General features: G+C 51.7%; 1 protein-coding gene and 1 pseudogene across 1 annotated transcript; one reads left to right on the forward strand and one right to left on the reverse strand.

Annotated features, from left to right (window-relative positions):
* The first annotated feature begins 227 nt into the window (after positions 1-227).
* Positions 228-1,719, forward strand: LOC123399436 (zinc finger protein STAR3-like). Its single transcript, XM_045093844.1, has one exon. The coding sequence runs from the start codon at positions 284-286 to the stop codon at positions 1,550-1,552; it is 1,269 nt and encodes a 422-aa protein (XP_044949779.1). The 5' UTR covers positions 228-283; the 3' UTR covers positions 1,553-1,719.
* Positions 1,720-1,893: 174 nt separating this feature from the next.
* LOC123397371 lies at positions 1,894-13,498 on the reverse strand (annotated as a pseudogene).
* Between the last annotated feature and the right edge of the window lie 2,136 nt (positions 13,499-15,634).

Here is a 15,634-nt window from a genome sequence, read left to right on the forward strand (position 1 = left end):
TTCGTGGCGGAAGGCAGTGGCCCCAGGGCCAGGAGCCTCAGTCAGCCCGTGCGCATTGACACATCACACATGCATGCATGGATGCCCGGCCCCGCTCCGTCGTCTTCCCCACCCTTCGCTGTCGCCTCCCGCCTTCCTTCCACCTGCGCCACGCCGCCGCCATGGAGCCCACCCACCTCCATGCACATATATAAGCTAGCCAGCTCCACTAAGCTCAAAGACACACGCACCACTTCACCGCTGACAAAAGCAGAGAAACAGAGTCCGCGTCCGCGTCTCCATTATGTGTAGCTCCGATCATTTCGCCAGTAATAATCACTTGTACCTTCAGCACAATCACCAGAGGTTGCCCGGGACGACGGGGGCCATGGAGGCCTGCGATCTCGAGAGGATTGGGCACGAGCAGAGCCGGCATGGCCAGGAGGCGGAGGAGCATCGGCCGTCGGACTCGGGCCCGAGCGCGGCGCTCACCACGTACCTGACCTTCCTGGAGCACAAGATCGGGCACCTCCGCGGGATCCTCTGCTCCACGCCCCGCCACCCGCAGCAGCAGCGCGCCATCGTCTCCGCCGAGCTCCGCTGCATCATCGTGCAGCTCGTCTCCATCGCCAACGACCTCGCTTCCGACTCCAGCACCGGCGGAACGGTGGACGCGTCCCCGTCCGAGCCCAGAGAGGAGAGGTCACCGTCGCCGTCGAACGGCACGCACGACGACTCCGACGAGCACGCCGGGGCTGGCGACGGCGAGGAGGAGGAGGAAGGGGAGGGGCCGTACGAGGTGGTGCAGATCGAGAAGGAGGAGATCCTGGCGCCGCACGCGCACTGCTGCAAGGTGTGCGGCAAGGGGTTCAAGCGCGACGCCAACCTGCGCATGCACATGCGCGGCCACGGCGACCAGTACAAGGCGCCCGGCGCGCTCGCCAGGCACGGCTCGCCGGCGCCGGCGCCGGTGGCGGGGAGGCGCTTCTTCTACTCCTGCCCCTACGCCGGGTGCAAGCGCAACAGGGAGCACCGGGACTTCCAGCCGCTCAAGACCCCCGTCTGCGTCAAGAACCACTACCGCCGGAGCCACTGCGACAAGAGCCACGTCTGCCGCCGCTGCGGCGTCAAGCGCTTCTCCGTGCTCGCCGACCTCCGCACCCACGAGAAGCACTGCGGCCGCGACCGCTGGGTATGCTCCTGCGGCGTCTCCTTCTCCAGGAAGGACAAGCTCTTCGCGCACGTCGCCGTCTTCGACAGCCGCCACACGCCCGCTCTGCCGCCCAGCGACGACGAAGCCATCGGCCATTGCAACATCGCCCCCGCCACCACGACCGCCACTCACAGCATCGTGCCCAGCTCCGATCGGCTGCTCCCGGCCGGTGGCGTCGAAGCGGTGAACCTGATGGACCAGAGCTTCTCCGGTCAAATGCTAGATGGTCTCAGCTGCTCCGGCGACAAAGGGGCCATGGATGACGGCCGACCAAAGCTCTCCTCTCCGATTGGCAATGACTTCTGTGACTTTGATGGCTTCGACCTCTTGGGAGCAGTTGCAATGGACTTCAATTTCTGATATCAGAGGATAGATAATCTAGAAACTCTCTCAACCTGATGATATGAGTAACTAGAAAATTTGATGTTGAACCAAATTGGTTGGCACTAGCCTGCACAGCAATTAGGAAACGTTGGTTCTAAAAAAAAGTAAACAGTACAGTGATTAAATATTTCTACTCCTGCAAATTCAGTAGCATTTTTTTTTAATCTGAAGGGCATTTGAGATGCTAAAATGACAGATAACGATCCAACTGTACACAATGATCCAACTGAACTTAGTGAAATCATTAGGCTGGAACTGGTAAATTTTGCCAAGTTACTTGGCTGGAGAACTTTGTGACTTGCTTCAGTTGCAGGCATTCAGGTGTCAACTGGCACAACATTATTCAGTAGTTCAGAGTTCAGACTCCCATGTTCATCATATCTGATAATCAGAATCAGATAAGCATAATATCAAAGTGCAATTTCAAGTTCACCTTGTAGGGAGATATATATATCAAAGTGCAAGCACAGAATCACAGGAAGAAGACAACTGAATCAATCTTCATGAGCTCAGAAACCAAGAACAGGAACAAAGACCGGGTTAGATTGATTCAGTTCTTGGTTTCAATAAATCTATAGGCACTGAATATATTCATTGCAAACTCTTTCATACAGTGTATGGGCTAGATGTTCATGAATAAGTATAAAAGAAACCAGTAGGTCAATCCATCTATACGAATCTGCTTGGTTTGGATTACGAGAGGGTTTTCACAACCATTGCCAAAATTGAGAGTTGGTAATGTATCATCCGAGCTTCTCAAGTTCTGCACAGTATCAACTAGGAAATTTAAATGACAAACCAAATTGGCTGGCAGTTTGGCACTTGGCATTAGCATGCAGAAAACAATGATTATGAAAGTGCTCCTGATCCCTTGGTGGTTTTGGTAATTCATGTCAACCTACATATTATTGGACAAAATATTTTCCTCCACAATATTTCACAATAAGTCCAACTTAGTCTCAACTTGGGAAGTAAATGGACCCCTCAATATGCCAAGGCAAAGTGCTGGATCAAGCCTCAAGACTCTCCATTTCCACTTTAGTGATTAAAGATCAAATTGAGTCCATAGATACGGCAATACTATCAAAAAGGAATGAGGTTTAGAAAATGAGTTTCTTGCTCGAAGTGCTCAAAGGTCAAACTCCAAAGTCTCACATAATTTGACATGATCCCACTATATCACGAACCCATATTGCAACTCGGGCTCACCGAAACCATATACATCAGCCACCAAGTCACACTCATATAGTTGTTGCCTAAACTGTAAAGTTTACATCACATTGAGATGACCCTTTGGTCCCATCAAATAGCACTTGCCAACCTTCCGTTACCTACTGTAATTCATTCAGAATTTCCGAATGGTTTCAGTAGGTCTCACCGAATTGTGTAAGGGAATATACAATAGTTGATAAGATAGTTTTATCTCAAACTATACATGCAATTTAGAGATGACAATAAAAACATGTCTACAATGAGTTATATCTTATCCTTACCTAAGATAACTAGATATTCCTAAAAACATGGTAAGACATATATTAAGCTAAGATATCAGCTGTTAAATAAGAGAAGACAAGTCTTTTTTTATGGATTCTCTCTCCTCCACCTCAACATTTATCCTATTTGATAAATTTAAGATAGCACAATTATACATGCTCTAAACCGAAAGAGATAACCATCTAGGTACTTTCATGAACCCAAAGCCCAAAAACTACTCAGATGGAGAGTAAATTGCCAAAAACTATCACAATTCGCGCAACCGTGTCCACTAGCTACCACAATACGATTTTGTGCGAAAAACTACCAAAATCTTCCTAATCAGTGGCAAAAAACTACCAAAAGTTTTAACTGCCCGATTTAGCTCTTTTAATCGTTTTTCAGACAAGGCTGGCCCACATGTCAGGTGCCAGCATGACCACCTTTGACGCCCCCGCGCAGACGCCAGGAGCCCGCCGGCCAGGGTCAGCGGCACGGACACGAAGAACCAGAGCAGGATCAGCACCACGAACAGCACGAACGGCACGCCCCCGTGCTGCCGTTGTACCAGAGCACGCAGTTGAGCACGGTGAAGAGGAGAACCCGATGCCCGGGAAGAGGACCAAGGCGCGCCACACCACCGCCTTCCACCCGGCACTGTCCCCGTGTCGCACCGTCTTCCAGAGCCGCACCGCGGTGTACCCGGCGGCCAGGCCCAGGACGAGGTAGAAGCAGAGCATGCCGGTCACGAGCACGCCCCGGGACGCCGGCGACATGAACCCGAGCGCCGCGAAGAGGATGGTGGCCACGCCCATGCCCAGGATGCGCACGCCATCGCCCACCATCACGCGCAGGAGCACCGGGTGGCCGGGCTCCCGGAACGCGTCCCCTGTTGTTTCCGATAGATGAGAAAATCGATCACTCTTGATATCTAAGATGAACTGGAGAACAGGTGGAACTAGGTCAGTTTTGCGCCGTCGAACCTCGCGGCTTTTTCTGTTATTCTTCCTGGGATAAAACCCCTCACTAATACAGAGGATAACTACCTCCCGATCAGCTGCGCCGGATCCGCGTTTGTCGCGCCATCCCACGACTGCTTCCCCAGAGCTTGCGGATCGGGAGTTTAAACAGAAACAGAAAATACACCACTACCCCTGAGATCGTGGCGCAGCATGTCCTGGGTCCTAGCTACAAGCAAACGCACATGCAAGTGCTTATTCGACGTAAAACCCCACTGGAGCTGAGCTTAGGTCTGGTTCCTACATTTCACCCCCTTAAGATCTGCTCCTTGGTCCCCACCTCGTGCATCCCGAGCTTCTGCCGCATCTCCACGAACACCACTCGACCCAGCGGCTTCGTTAGTGCATCAACAACCTGCTCCCTGGTGCGAATGTGACCCACTTCCACCTGACCCTTCTCTGCACAATCACGAATGAAATGATACTTGACGTCGATGTGCTTGCTACGGTCATGGTGAACTGGGTTTTTGCTAAGAGCAATGGCAGCTTGACTGTCCACAAACAGCCTGAACTTGGCCTGCTGTTTCCCGATCATCTCACTGATCAGTTGTGAGAGCCACACTCCCTGACATGTTGCTGCTGCAGCGGCAACATATTCAGCCTCGCAAGAGGAAAGTGCCACAATCCTTTGCTTCTGGGAGCTCCAAGTAATGAGGTTGTTACCGAGGAAGAAAACATTCCCAGAGGTGCTCTTTCGATCCTCTGTGTCCCCAGCATGATCACTGTCAGTGTAGCCGACGAGCTCCACTTCTCCATCTCCTACCCGATAGCGACATCCATAGCCCAGAGTTCCTCGAACATACCTCAAAATTTGTTTCACAGCTGCCCAATGATGCACACTTGGAGCCTCCATGAATCTGCTCACGATCCCCACAGCGTGCGCTATGTCAGGCCTTGTGTTAACCAAGTACCGGAGGCTGCCAATCACACTGCGATACAGGGTTGGATCGAACAGCTCTCCCCCATCCTCTTTCTTCAGTTTCAGACGGCACTCCATTGGAGTACTACAGATGTTGCAATCTTCCATGCCAGCTGATTCCAGAATCTTCTCCGCATAACTATGTTGGTGGAGAGGATTTCACCTTCTGTCTGACACACCTCGATCCCCAAGTAGTAACTAAGTAGGCCAAGGTCACTCATTTTAAACAACATCATCATCTGTTCCTTGAACTCTCTAATCAAGCCTATGTCAGTCCCAGTGATGACAAGGTCATCCACATACACTCCAACAAGCAGGTAGGTAGAATCATCACCTCTCCTGTAGACTGCATGCTCTAATGGGCTTCGCTCGAACCCGAGGGTGACAAGGGAGTCATGGAGTTTTGCATACCATGCTCTGGGTGCTTGGCATAATCCATAGAGTGCCTTATGAAGCTTCAACACTCGATGTTCTTCTCCTTGTACTGCAAATCCAGGTGGCTGGGCTACATAGACCTCCTCAGTGAGATCTCCATTCAAGAACGCTGATTTTACGTCCATGTGATGAACTTCCCAGCGGTGATGTGCAGCAAGTGCGAGCAGTACTCGAACAGTCTCCAATCTGGCCACTGGAGCAAATGCATCTTCGTAGTCCACTCCTTGCTTCTGCACATATCCCTTTGCCACCAAATGGGCCTTGTATTTCGTGATGTTCCCGGGAGGATCTCTCTTCACCTTAAAAACCCACTTCAGCCCGATAGATTTCTGTCCAGCAGGCAGATCAGATAGCTCCCAGGTGTTGTTCTCATGGATGCAACGCATCTCTTCATCCATGGCTGCCTTCCAGGGCGCATCACCCAAAGCCTCCTCCACATCACGCGGTTCTTCCGCGTTAAGCAGACATCGCTCAAAACCCTCTGGTTCAGCGTCCTCCTCGGTTGCATCAAGCACACACGAGAGGCGTCGGTATCTGATCGGTCTGCTGCCTGATTCTCAAGGGTCATCATGTGTCGGTGGAGTGGCCCATCTGATCTCTGGCCCCCTGACTGGTGTGGGTGTGCTCGGCTCAGGTGACTGTACTGCTGGTGTACCAGGTGGCGTCGGCTCTGTCTGCATTGCTTCCGGTGCTGTAGTGGTGTCCATCGCCGGTTGCACCTGTGCGCCGGGTGAGTTGCAGTGTCCTCCGCCGGTGTCCAGCTCTTCTACCCCTGGCCGGACTGTATACACCACAGAGAAGGTAACTGGTGTCACCTGTCGTGCAGCCGTGGGCTGGGTGCCCCAACTCCAAGGGCGTCCTTCCTCGAATTGGACATCTCGAGTCACTTGCACTCTCTTACTGTCAGGATCATACACACGGTAGCATTTGGCTCCCTCCTCATATCTAACAAAGATCATGGGCTTCGAGCGATCAGAGAGCTTGGTGATGCCTGGCCCCAGCAGTTTCACATGTGCCGTGCAACCAAAAGTTCGCAGGTGCTGCACCGTCGGCTTTCGGCCATGCCAGGCTTCATACGGCGTGATTCCATCGAGACTACGGGTGGGAGCCCTGTTGAGAAGGTATACTGCAGTTCTAACAGCTTCTCCCCAGAAATAGGCTGGTACACTCATGCTTTTCATCAGACATCTGGCCATTTCCACCACCGTCTGATTTCTTCTCTCCACCACTCCATTTTGCTGCGGAGTGTAAGGAGCTGTGGTGTAGTGCTTTATCCCTTGGCTGTTGCAGTATTCCTTGAATTCAATCGAGTTAAACTCTCCTCCCCGATCTGATCTGAAAGCTCGAAGCTTGCAGCTCCCTTCGGCCTCGGCCATGCACTTGATCTTCTTGAACTGTGCATAAGCTTCATCCTTGGTTTTGATCAGCTCAATCCACATAAAACGGCTGTGGTCGTCAACTACCAGGATGAAATATTTGTTTCCTCTTGGCGTTGCTGGGGTGATCGGCCCACACAAGTCCGTGTGCACTAGCTCCAATCCACGTTGTGCTCTGTATGTGCTCGCCTGCGGGAATGGAGCTCGATGTTGCTTGCCCAGTGCACATCCGTCGCAGTATTCCTCGACGCGGCTTATCACTGGCATTCCTCTCACCATTCCCTTGGATGACATCGAGTGCAGGGCTCTAAAATGCAGATGCTCCATTCTCGCATGCCATTTCCAAGCTTCGTCATCTGCCTTTGACAGTAAGCAGACTGGTGCGTCAATCTTCAGCATGCTGGTGTACAGACGGGTGCTGGAGCGCATTACTCGAGCAAGTATGCGTTGTGCTGGGTCATGTACTGTCATCACACCCTTGTGTATCCCGATCTGGCACCCCCTTCGTCTAACTGACCAACTGAGATTATGTTGCTTCGCAGGCTTGGTATGTAGTATACCTCTGTCAGAGCACGTTGTTCTCCGCTTTGGCATTTGAAGATGATGGAGCCTCTGCCACGGATAGCTACCTGAGATCCATCTCCAAACTTAACCGTGCCGTGTATCCCTTCGTCAAGCCTTGCAAACACACTCCTTTCTCCTGTCATGTGACTAGTGGCGCCTGTATCAAAATACCAGAGACCGTCAGGGGATGGGACGGGAATCACCTTCTCTTCATTCAGAAACACTGCCTGTGTTGTTACTGGGGTTACTGCTGTGGCGGTGGTGACCATGGCCAGGAGCAATCCTTGCTCGTGCTCGTCTCCCCCCTCATGCACTAGATTGGCTTGTTCCCTCTTTCCCTGTTGTCCCTGCTTCTCCAGGTATGACCAACACTCTTTCTTCCAGTGCCCAACCTTCCCGCAGAAATGGCACTTCCCTTTCTTCTTTTGTCCTACTGGGTCTGATCCTCCTCCGCCACCCTTGCCAGGCGTGGGGTTTCCCCCGCCTTGCTCTTTTGGCTTGCCTGGTGACTTGTTCTTCCCTCCTGCATTTGAGGAGTGGTTGCCACCGCCGTGCGACGAGCCACCCCCTCCAAACTGTCGTTCCCTTGCGAGCCACTCCTCTGCTGTGTACATCACCTGACCAACAGACTGCTTGGTGTCGTCGAGATCGTAGTGATCCTTACAGGCGGACAGCTGACCAGTTAGCTCCTCGATCGTCATCGTTTTGAGATCGATGAGAGACTCTATGGCCATGGCCATCTGCCTGTACTTGCGCGGCACAACTCGCAGAAACTTCTGCACTGCCTTATGTTCAGACACTGGATCCGCATAGATCTCGAGATCAGCAATGACTCCAGTGAGACGCAGTGCAAAATCCTCGATGGACTCTCCCTCTTTAAAACGGAGATCCTTGAATTCTTGGCGGCGTACCTGAGCTTTGGCCTCGCGCGCGCACTCGGTCCCGATCCAAAGTGTCTTGATCGTGGTCCAAGCCGCCTTTGCAGTGTCCTTCGCCGCCAGTACCCGCACCATCTCCGGTGGAACCCCGGTGAGGATGACGGAGAGGGCGTGACGGTCGTCGCGCTCATCATCGGTGTCGTTGATCACAGCACCCCAGAGCCCAGCGGCCTGCAGCTTTACCTGCATGACCAACGACCACTCCATGTAGTTGGTCCTCGTCAACACCATAGACGCCGATGATCCTTCCATCTCCCGCACGACGCGCTCCACCACACGGAGTTCGCCGTTGCCACCGCCGGTCAGCCGAGCCAGTGGCGGCGACGCGGTCCCCCCATCAACCTTCTTCTTCCCTTTCTCAGTCTCGGAATCGGACATGACTGCAGCAGATCAAACACTGCTCAATCACCCAGGCGCAGGATCGAACACCTACGGCTCTGATGCCAATTGTTGTTTCCGGTAGATGAGAAAATCGATCACTCTTTCTATCTAAGATGAACTGGAGAAGAGGTGGAACTAGGTCAGTTTTGCGCCGTCGAACCTCGCGGCTTTTTCTGTTATTCTTCCTGGGATAAAACCCCTCACTAATACAGAGGATAACTACCTCCCGATCAGCTGCGCCGGATCCGCGTTTGTCGCGCCATCCCACGACTGCTTCCCCAGAGCTTGCGGATCGGGAGTTTAAACAGAAAAATAAAATACACCACTACCCCTGAGATCATGGCGCAGCACGTCCTGGGTCCTAGCTACAAGCAAACGCACGTTTCAAGTGCTTATTCGACGTAAAACCCCACTGGAGCTGAGCTTAGGTCTGGTTCCTACATCCCCGGCCACGAGCTTCCACCCGACGATGTCGTCGGCGTGCGACGCCGCCGCCTCGCTGCCGAGCTCCTCGTACTGCATCAGGTCGCGCTGCATGGTGCGCAGCAGGATGACCAGCACGATGGCCGCCAGGAACGCCACCACCACGATGGAGTTGAGGATGGAGAACCAGTGCACCTGGGCGCCACCCATCTCGAGGTACGCGTCCCAGCGCGACGGCCACGCCACGACGCTCTCCACAAAGGCCACCTCGTAGGAGAAGGCCAGCGGCTTGTTGGCCTGCACGCGCATGCCGACCACGAAAGGGTCGCACCCCCGCGACCGCGTTGGACAGGAAGCCGTCGTACATCTTCTTGCCGCCGTTGGCCGCCTCGTCATGCTCCACGCTGCATGGCACGACCTCGAACCGTTTTTCTGGCAAGGCTGGCCCACATGCTGGCACCTGACATGTGGGCCAGCCTTGCCAGAAAAACGGTTAAAAGAACTAAATCGGGCGGTTAAAACTTTTGGTAGTTTTTTTGCCACTAATTAGGAATATTTTGGTAGTTTTTCGTACAAAATCGTATTGTGGTAGCTACTGGACACGGTTGCGCGAATTGTGGTAGTTTTTGGCAATTTACTCCAGATGCGATCATGATGGCCTTCAAGTTGATATTGATGGCCACCGAGAAGATTTTTCCCTCCGACGGAGTACCACAAAGGCCTTCAGATTGGATCACGACAAAATATAGGTGTACGATGACTACTGGTCATCGGCAGCCCGACCTGGACGACCTGACCCAAAAATCCCGGGCTGGATGGGGCCTAATTCTCCCATCAGGTCAGGCTCGGGCCAAAGAATTGAGCCCGGCCGTCGGGCCGGGCCTAGCCCGGGCTTGTGGAAAACATGATTTTAGTTTCAATCAGGCCAGGCCGATCTGGTCGTGTTGCGATTTTTTGGGCTTGAACCTAATTTATTAGGCCCGACGATTGAGCCGGACCGGGCTCGGGCCTGGGTTTTCAGCACTGGGCTTTTTTAGCCCGGCCCGACAAATGCGCACGTATAGCGATGACTAAACAATTAGAACATAAAAATACCGAGTATTTTCGAAGATACATGAAGACACAAAGTCCGAGAGGCGGTAAATGAGAGCACCAGATGCCCACGCGGTAGGGTCATGCCCCCCGCCCCTCTCCGCTCGTGGCGGTGGCGCATGTGGCCCATAGTATTTGAATTCTTTCATTTTTACTTTTGATGTATTTTATTTTTACTTATATTTTATTTTGTTTATTTTCTTTCAATTTTCCATTTTGTGAACAGTTTTTACACATGAAAATGTTTGAAATTCATCAAAATTTTCAAACCCAAGATCAATTTTTGATTTCATGAACAATTTTTAAATTCACAAACATATTTTCACATTAGTGAACATATTTTTTTTAAATATGCAAACCTTTTTTTGAATCCATGAACATATTTTAAATTCATGATTTTTTTAATCCATGAGCATTTGCCGCATTTTTTGAAATTCGGAACATTTGTTGAATTCAAAAACATGTTTTTGAATCATGAATATCTTTTGAATTCGGAAATATTGTTTGAACTTGAGAACATTTTTTGAATTTGAGGGCATTTTTGTCAACTCATGAACATTTTTTGAATTACAAAGCATATATCAAATTCATGAATATTTTCTGAAATTTAGTTTTGTTCGAAATCCTTACCAATTGTCAATGAAGGAAAAAAACGAAAGGAAAACAAACCGGGGCGTACGCCCCACACAAGGGTTGGCGCAAGAGCGCGGGAGGAGGCGTGGGGGATGCATGGTTATCCTCCGACACGCACCGTGCCTAGTAGGTCTTGCTAAACAAAAATGGTAGACCTACGTAAGACATTAACGTAAAGCTACGTTGTTGACTTTCTCGACCAATCACCTCCCCCCCCTTCTTATTTTCATAAGTGGGCCTGGGCCTTTTATCCTGCCAATTCAGCTCATTTGTAACATTAGGTAGTTTCTTTACGTAGGTGTAGCAAAGCTCCTTGCTAAATAGGAGGAACCCACCAAAAACTGGTCACCCCTAAAGAAACCAAAAAATGGCCACACGCAAAAAATAAAATCAATTAGCGGCCCGGCCTAGATGGGAGCACTAACGATGACGATCCAAAAAACTAGCCTCCACAATATAGTTAGAAAAACAAAATCTTTGGGCCTGGCCCAAGTAGTTTTGGCATCACGAACGCATCGGCCAGCATCTCCATGAGCATGGAGCAAGACATCATAGGCCCAGAGTGAGACATTGGACAGCTTCGCATGCGCGAGCGTAAAACTGGGCTGGCACAGCGTGCGGCAGGCCGCAACCTCTTTTTTTTCCCCTTTTTTTGTTTCTTGCTTTCTTTTTATACTTTTGTTTATGCTTCCACAGATTCTAAATATATATGTATTAAAAAATACTTTTGAAAAATGTAATCATGCATGTAAAGAATGTTAAATGTTTGTGAAGAAATAAATGTATATAAAAAATGTACAATGTGTATGTAAAAAGTAGATATAGAAATATAAGTTTAAAAGAACGTAAATCACGCCCAAAAGCCAAAAATACAAGTGTTTTTTTTTCTGGTTTAGCCTTACTTTCTCTAGATGATGTTACACTCTCTTATGTACAGTAGTTTGCAGCATGCATCCATCATCCATGCACGGGCCGGCTCCACTAAATCAGGTTGTGTGACCTGCTCTGCGAACAAGTATAAAAGGGAACTACACTACAAGGATTGCTCTAGAACAAAGCAAGGGATATGAATCTTAAAAAAGAAAAAGAAAACATGTAAACCAGATAAGAACATCATCATAACAAACACGTGAGTGGTACCAACATTACAGCAAACGCACAAGGAAAAGCCTAATTTATTGTGGTTGAAGCTGCTGAATCGTATGGTATGGGGTTCCCCTTTATCCTGAGATCACTGCGAACAAGAGACAAGAATTGCTCAAATAAAGGCAAAGGGTCGGAGAACCTGAGAAACAGACACCATCGGTTAGTAAAGGTACTGGTTGAATTGCTGGCTGTCTTACCAGTTTCATGAAGATGAAATTGGGAGCTTGAGCTTCCTTGATCGGAAAAAGAAAACGATTAATAAAGGTCGATCGGCTCCTTCGGCCAGTCGTCCCCTCTTTTTTCGGTCTTTTTTTCTAGCGTTTGGCCTTCCTCTTGGGCGACTAAAAACTCATCACGTGGTCAACTAAATGTGTGAAACACAAAGTCGATCACTGTTTTCTCTATCTTAATCTCTAACTAACATAGTTCCGGAAAGAACTAAGTAATCTGAGAAATGACTATCATAGAGTAGAGAGGCGACTGAGCTTTGTTTGGGACTGGTCCTTGAGCATCCTGAGACAAAGCGGTGGAGGTAGTCACCTAGATCTGATCCTGGCCTCACAAGGTGTTTTCCTTTTCTTCTTTACCACCCATCACACACCTAAAGTGCAATTTGCGTGTAGGTTACCAAGATTTCGTGGGGCAAATTGAGATGGAAGGGTTCAGTCTACTTTGTTTAGATGCTGGAACATTTACATATTCTTATGAAGTTTGCTTCAAGCTACTGAGATATATGCATGCGCATGCTTTCACTGAATCTGATTCTGAGCTGCACCTCAAACAAGCAATGAGAAAAGCCAGTGATTGCTCTAAAACAAAGCAAGTGATAGGAATTCAAAAACAGAAAATCAAAAAGGCAAAGAAGAATGTGATCATGAATTCATGACCAACACGTGAGTATGTAGCAGTATTACATGGAACGCACAAGGGAAAGCCCAGAATATTGCGCTTCAAGCTGCTAAATCATATGAGCGCACCTTAACATAAGATATCAAATGCTAGAGATATCTAATGCTAGAGGTCGTATCGAAAAAGTATGTCCGCACGTTTACCCTGAGATTGCCGCCAACAAGAGGCAGCGAGGAAGGGTTTTTCCTATTAATAAATTAACAAATAGATTAAAGGCGAGTGAATTGCAAAAAAACATCACATTTTAGACATGTATTGCAGAAAACCACCTAGTCACTAATTTATTATAAAAATTAACACACATTCGATAATCCTTTTGCAAAAAGCATTGGTTGGATGATTTAGTTCATTTAATCAAGTAGGACCAAATTGTAAGAAGCTGATTTGGCAAAACAATTGCACACCCCATGGATCTAAAAGCAAAAACGCAATCAATGTTGGTGTCTAGCCTACCTTTCCCTCTCACCGAAGCTCTCTCTCTCTATACTCTTGCTCGAACGATCACAGGAAGAAGAAGGAAGGAGGGAGACACGAGACAAGGTGGTTCCGGCGCACGAATGCCTGCAGACTGCCGCACAAACGGCTTCTTCCTCGAGCACGAACTCGGACCCCATAGTTACATCAGCACACGGGGAAGAGTCTTTATACGCAGGCGTGCCCACACGACGCCGCGCGCCCCACTCCTCCACGTCGTGCGCGATCCGCACGCCCTGGCTCGCACCCCCGTCGCGCACTGACGCGATCAACGCGGCCGGGCTCCAACAGAACGCCACATGCACCCCCGCCACTACCGCCAACTGAATCACGCACGCACGCACACACCGTGTACACAAGTCGGACCCAAGACACAAGACAGACTATGGTCAGACTTTCTACATGTTGGACACTACCTAGACTATGGCCAGACAATGGCTCGACGCGGCCACGGACCGCACCCGACGCGACCACCGCACGCACACACGCGCACGCCGCGTCCTGGGCTCGCCGTGGCTTATTTCCAACCCACACACCTTAAGCCGCGGCTCAGAGGAGCCCGTCGTCCTCCACTCCGACGACGTCTGCGATCAGCGCGTGCTCCGCCGCCGGCTCCCTCCGCAGCTTGGGGCAGTCCCTCTTGAAGTGGCCGCGCTCGCCGCACTTGTAGCAGCGCCCGCGTCGGTTGCCGTGGTTGCCCGACGCCGCGCTCCGCCCGTCCTCGTTGTCGTGCACTCCTCCCTGCTGCCGCTCCCGCGCCCGCCACTGCGCCATGGTCAGCAGCAACTGGTCGCCACCACGCTCGTCGTCGCCTTGTCCACAGCGCCGAACCCGCTTGTCAAACGCGCGCAGCCGCCCGAGTGCCTCGTCGAACGCCATGGTCGCCACATCGCAAAACTGCTCGATGCCGGCAACAACGGGGAACAGCCGATCAGGAACGGTGTCCAGGAGCTTCTGCACGAGCGCCGCGTCACCCAGCGTCTCCCAGAGGTTCGCGTACCGTGCCGTCATCCCCGCCAGCTTCCCGACGTACGCATCCAACGCCTCGCCATCTGCCATCTTCAGGCGATCAAACTCCCCGCGCAGCGTCGCCAGCCTCGCCGCGCGCACCCGATCGGCACCGACAAAGCTCACCTTCAGGGAGTTCCATACCTCCCTGGCGGTGAGCTTCGTCGCCACCTGCAGCAGCACGTCCTCCGGCAGCGCTCCGAGAAGCATCGTGCGCGCTGCCTTGTCCTTCTTGGTGTTCACCACCGCGTCGCCCGGTGCCACCGCCTCCCATACGGTGTGGACGTCGAGGATCGTCTGTGCCTTGATCGCCCACACGGTGTAGTTGTCCGATGTGAGCATCAGGATCGCCATCGACACCGATCCGCCCGCGCCTCCGCCCTGTGGCACGATCGCCATTGCCGTCGGCGAGCTCCCGAACCGAAGCTCTGATACCAATTGTTGGTGTCTAGCCTACCTTTCCCTCTCACCGAAGCGCTCTCTCTATATATATATACTCTTGCTCGAACGATCACAGGAAGAAGAAGGAAGGAGGGAGACACGAGACAAGGTGGTTCCGGCGCACGAACGCCTGTAGACTGCCGCACAAACGGCTTCTTCCTCGAGCACGAACTCGAACCCCGCAGTTACAACAACACACGGGGAAGAGTCTTTATACGCAAGCGCGCCCACACGACGCCGCGTTCCCCACTCCTCCATGTCCTGCGCGATCCGCACGCCTTGACTCGCGCCCCCGTCGCGCACTGACGCGATCAACACGGCCGGGCTCCAACAGAACGCCACAGGCACCCCCGCCACTATCGTCAACTGAATCACGCACGCATGCACACACCCTGTACAAGTCGGACCCAAGACAGACCTATGGTCAGACTATCTACATGTTGGACACTACCCAGACTATGGTCAGACAATGGCTCAACGCGGCCACGGACCGCACCCGACGCGACCACCGCACGCACACACGGGCACGCCGCGTCCTGGGCTTGCCGTGGCTTATTTCCAACAATCAAGCCCCCCTTCCTTGACCAGTGATGTGCGTCGCCGCCCGCCGTTGTTGCACGATGCCTCCTGCTGTTGGTGCCCGCCGCCGCTGCTTGCACGACTTGCAGTCGAAACGCTACTGGGCGTCGTCACTGCTGCTACCGACCGTGCCACCGCCGCTGGTGCCCGTCGTCGCTGCTCACTACTCACGGTCGCGTCGCGCCGCTGCTGCTCGCCGCCGCCGCTCGCTACTCACGGTCATGCCACTTCTGCTCGCAGTCGTCGTC

The sequence above is a fragment of the Hordeum vulgare genome, chromosome 5H, assembly GCF_904849725.1.
Source record: "Hordeum vulgare subsp. vulgare chromosome 5H, MorexV3_pseudomolecules_assembly, whole genome shotgun sequence".
NCBI classification, from domain to species: Eukaryota; Viridiplantae; Streptophyta; class Magnoliopsida; order Poales; family Poaceae; genus Hordeum; species Hordeum vulgare.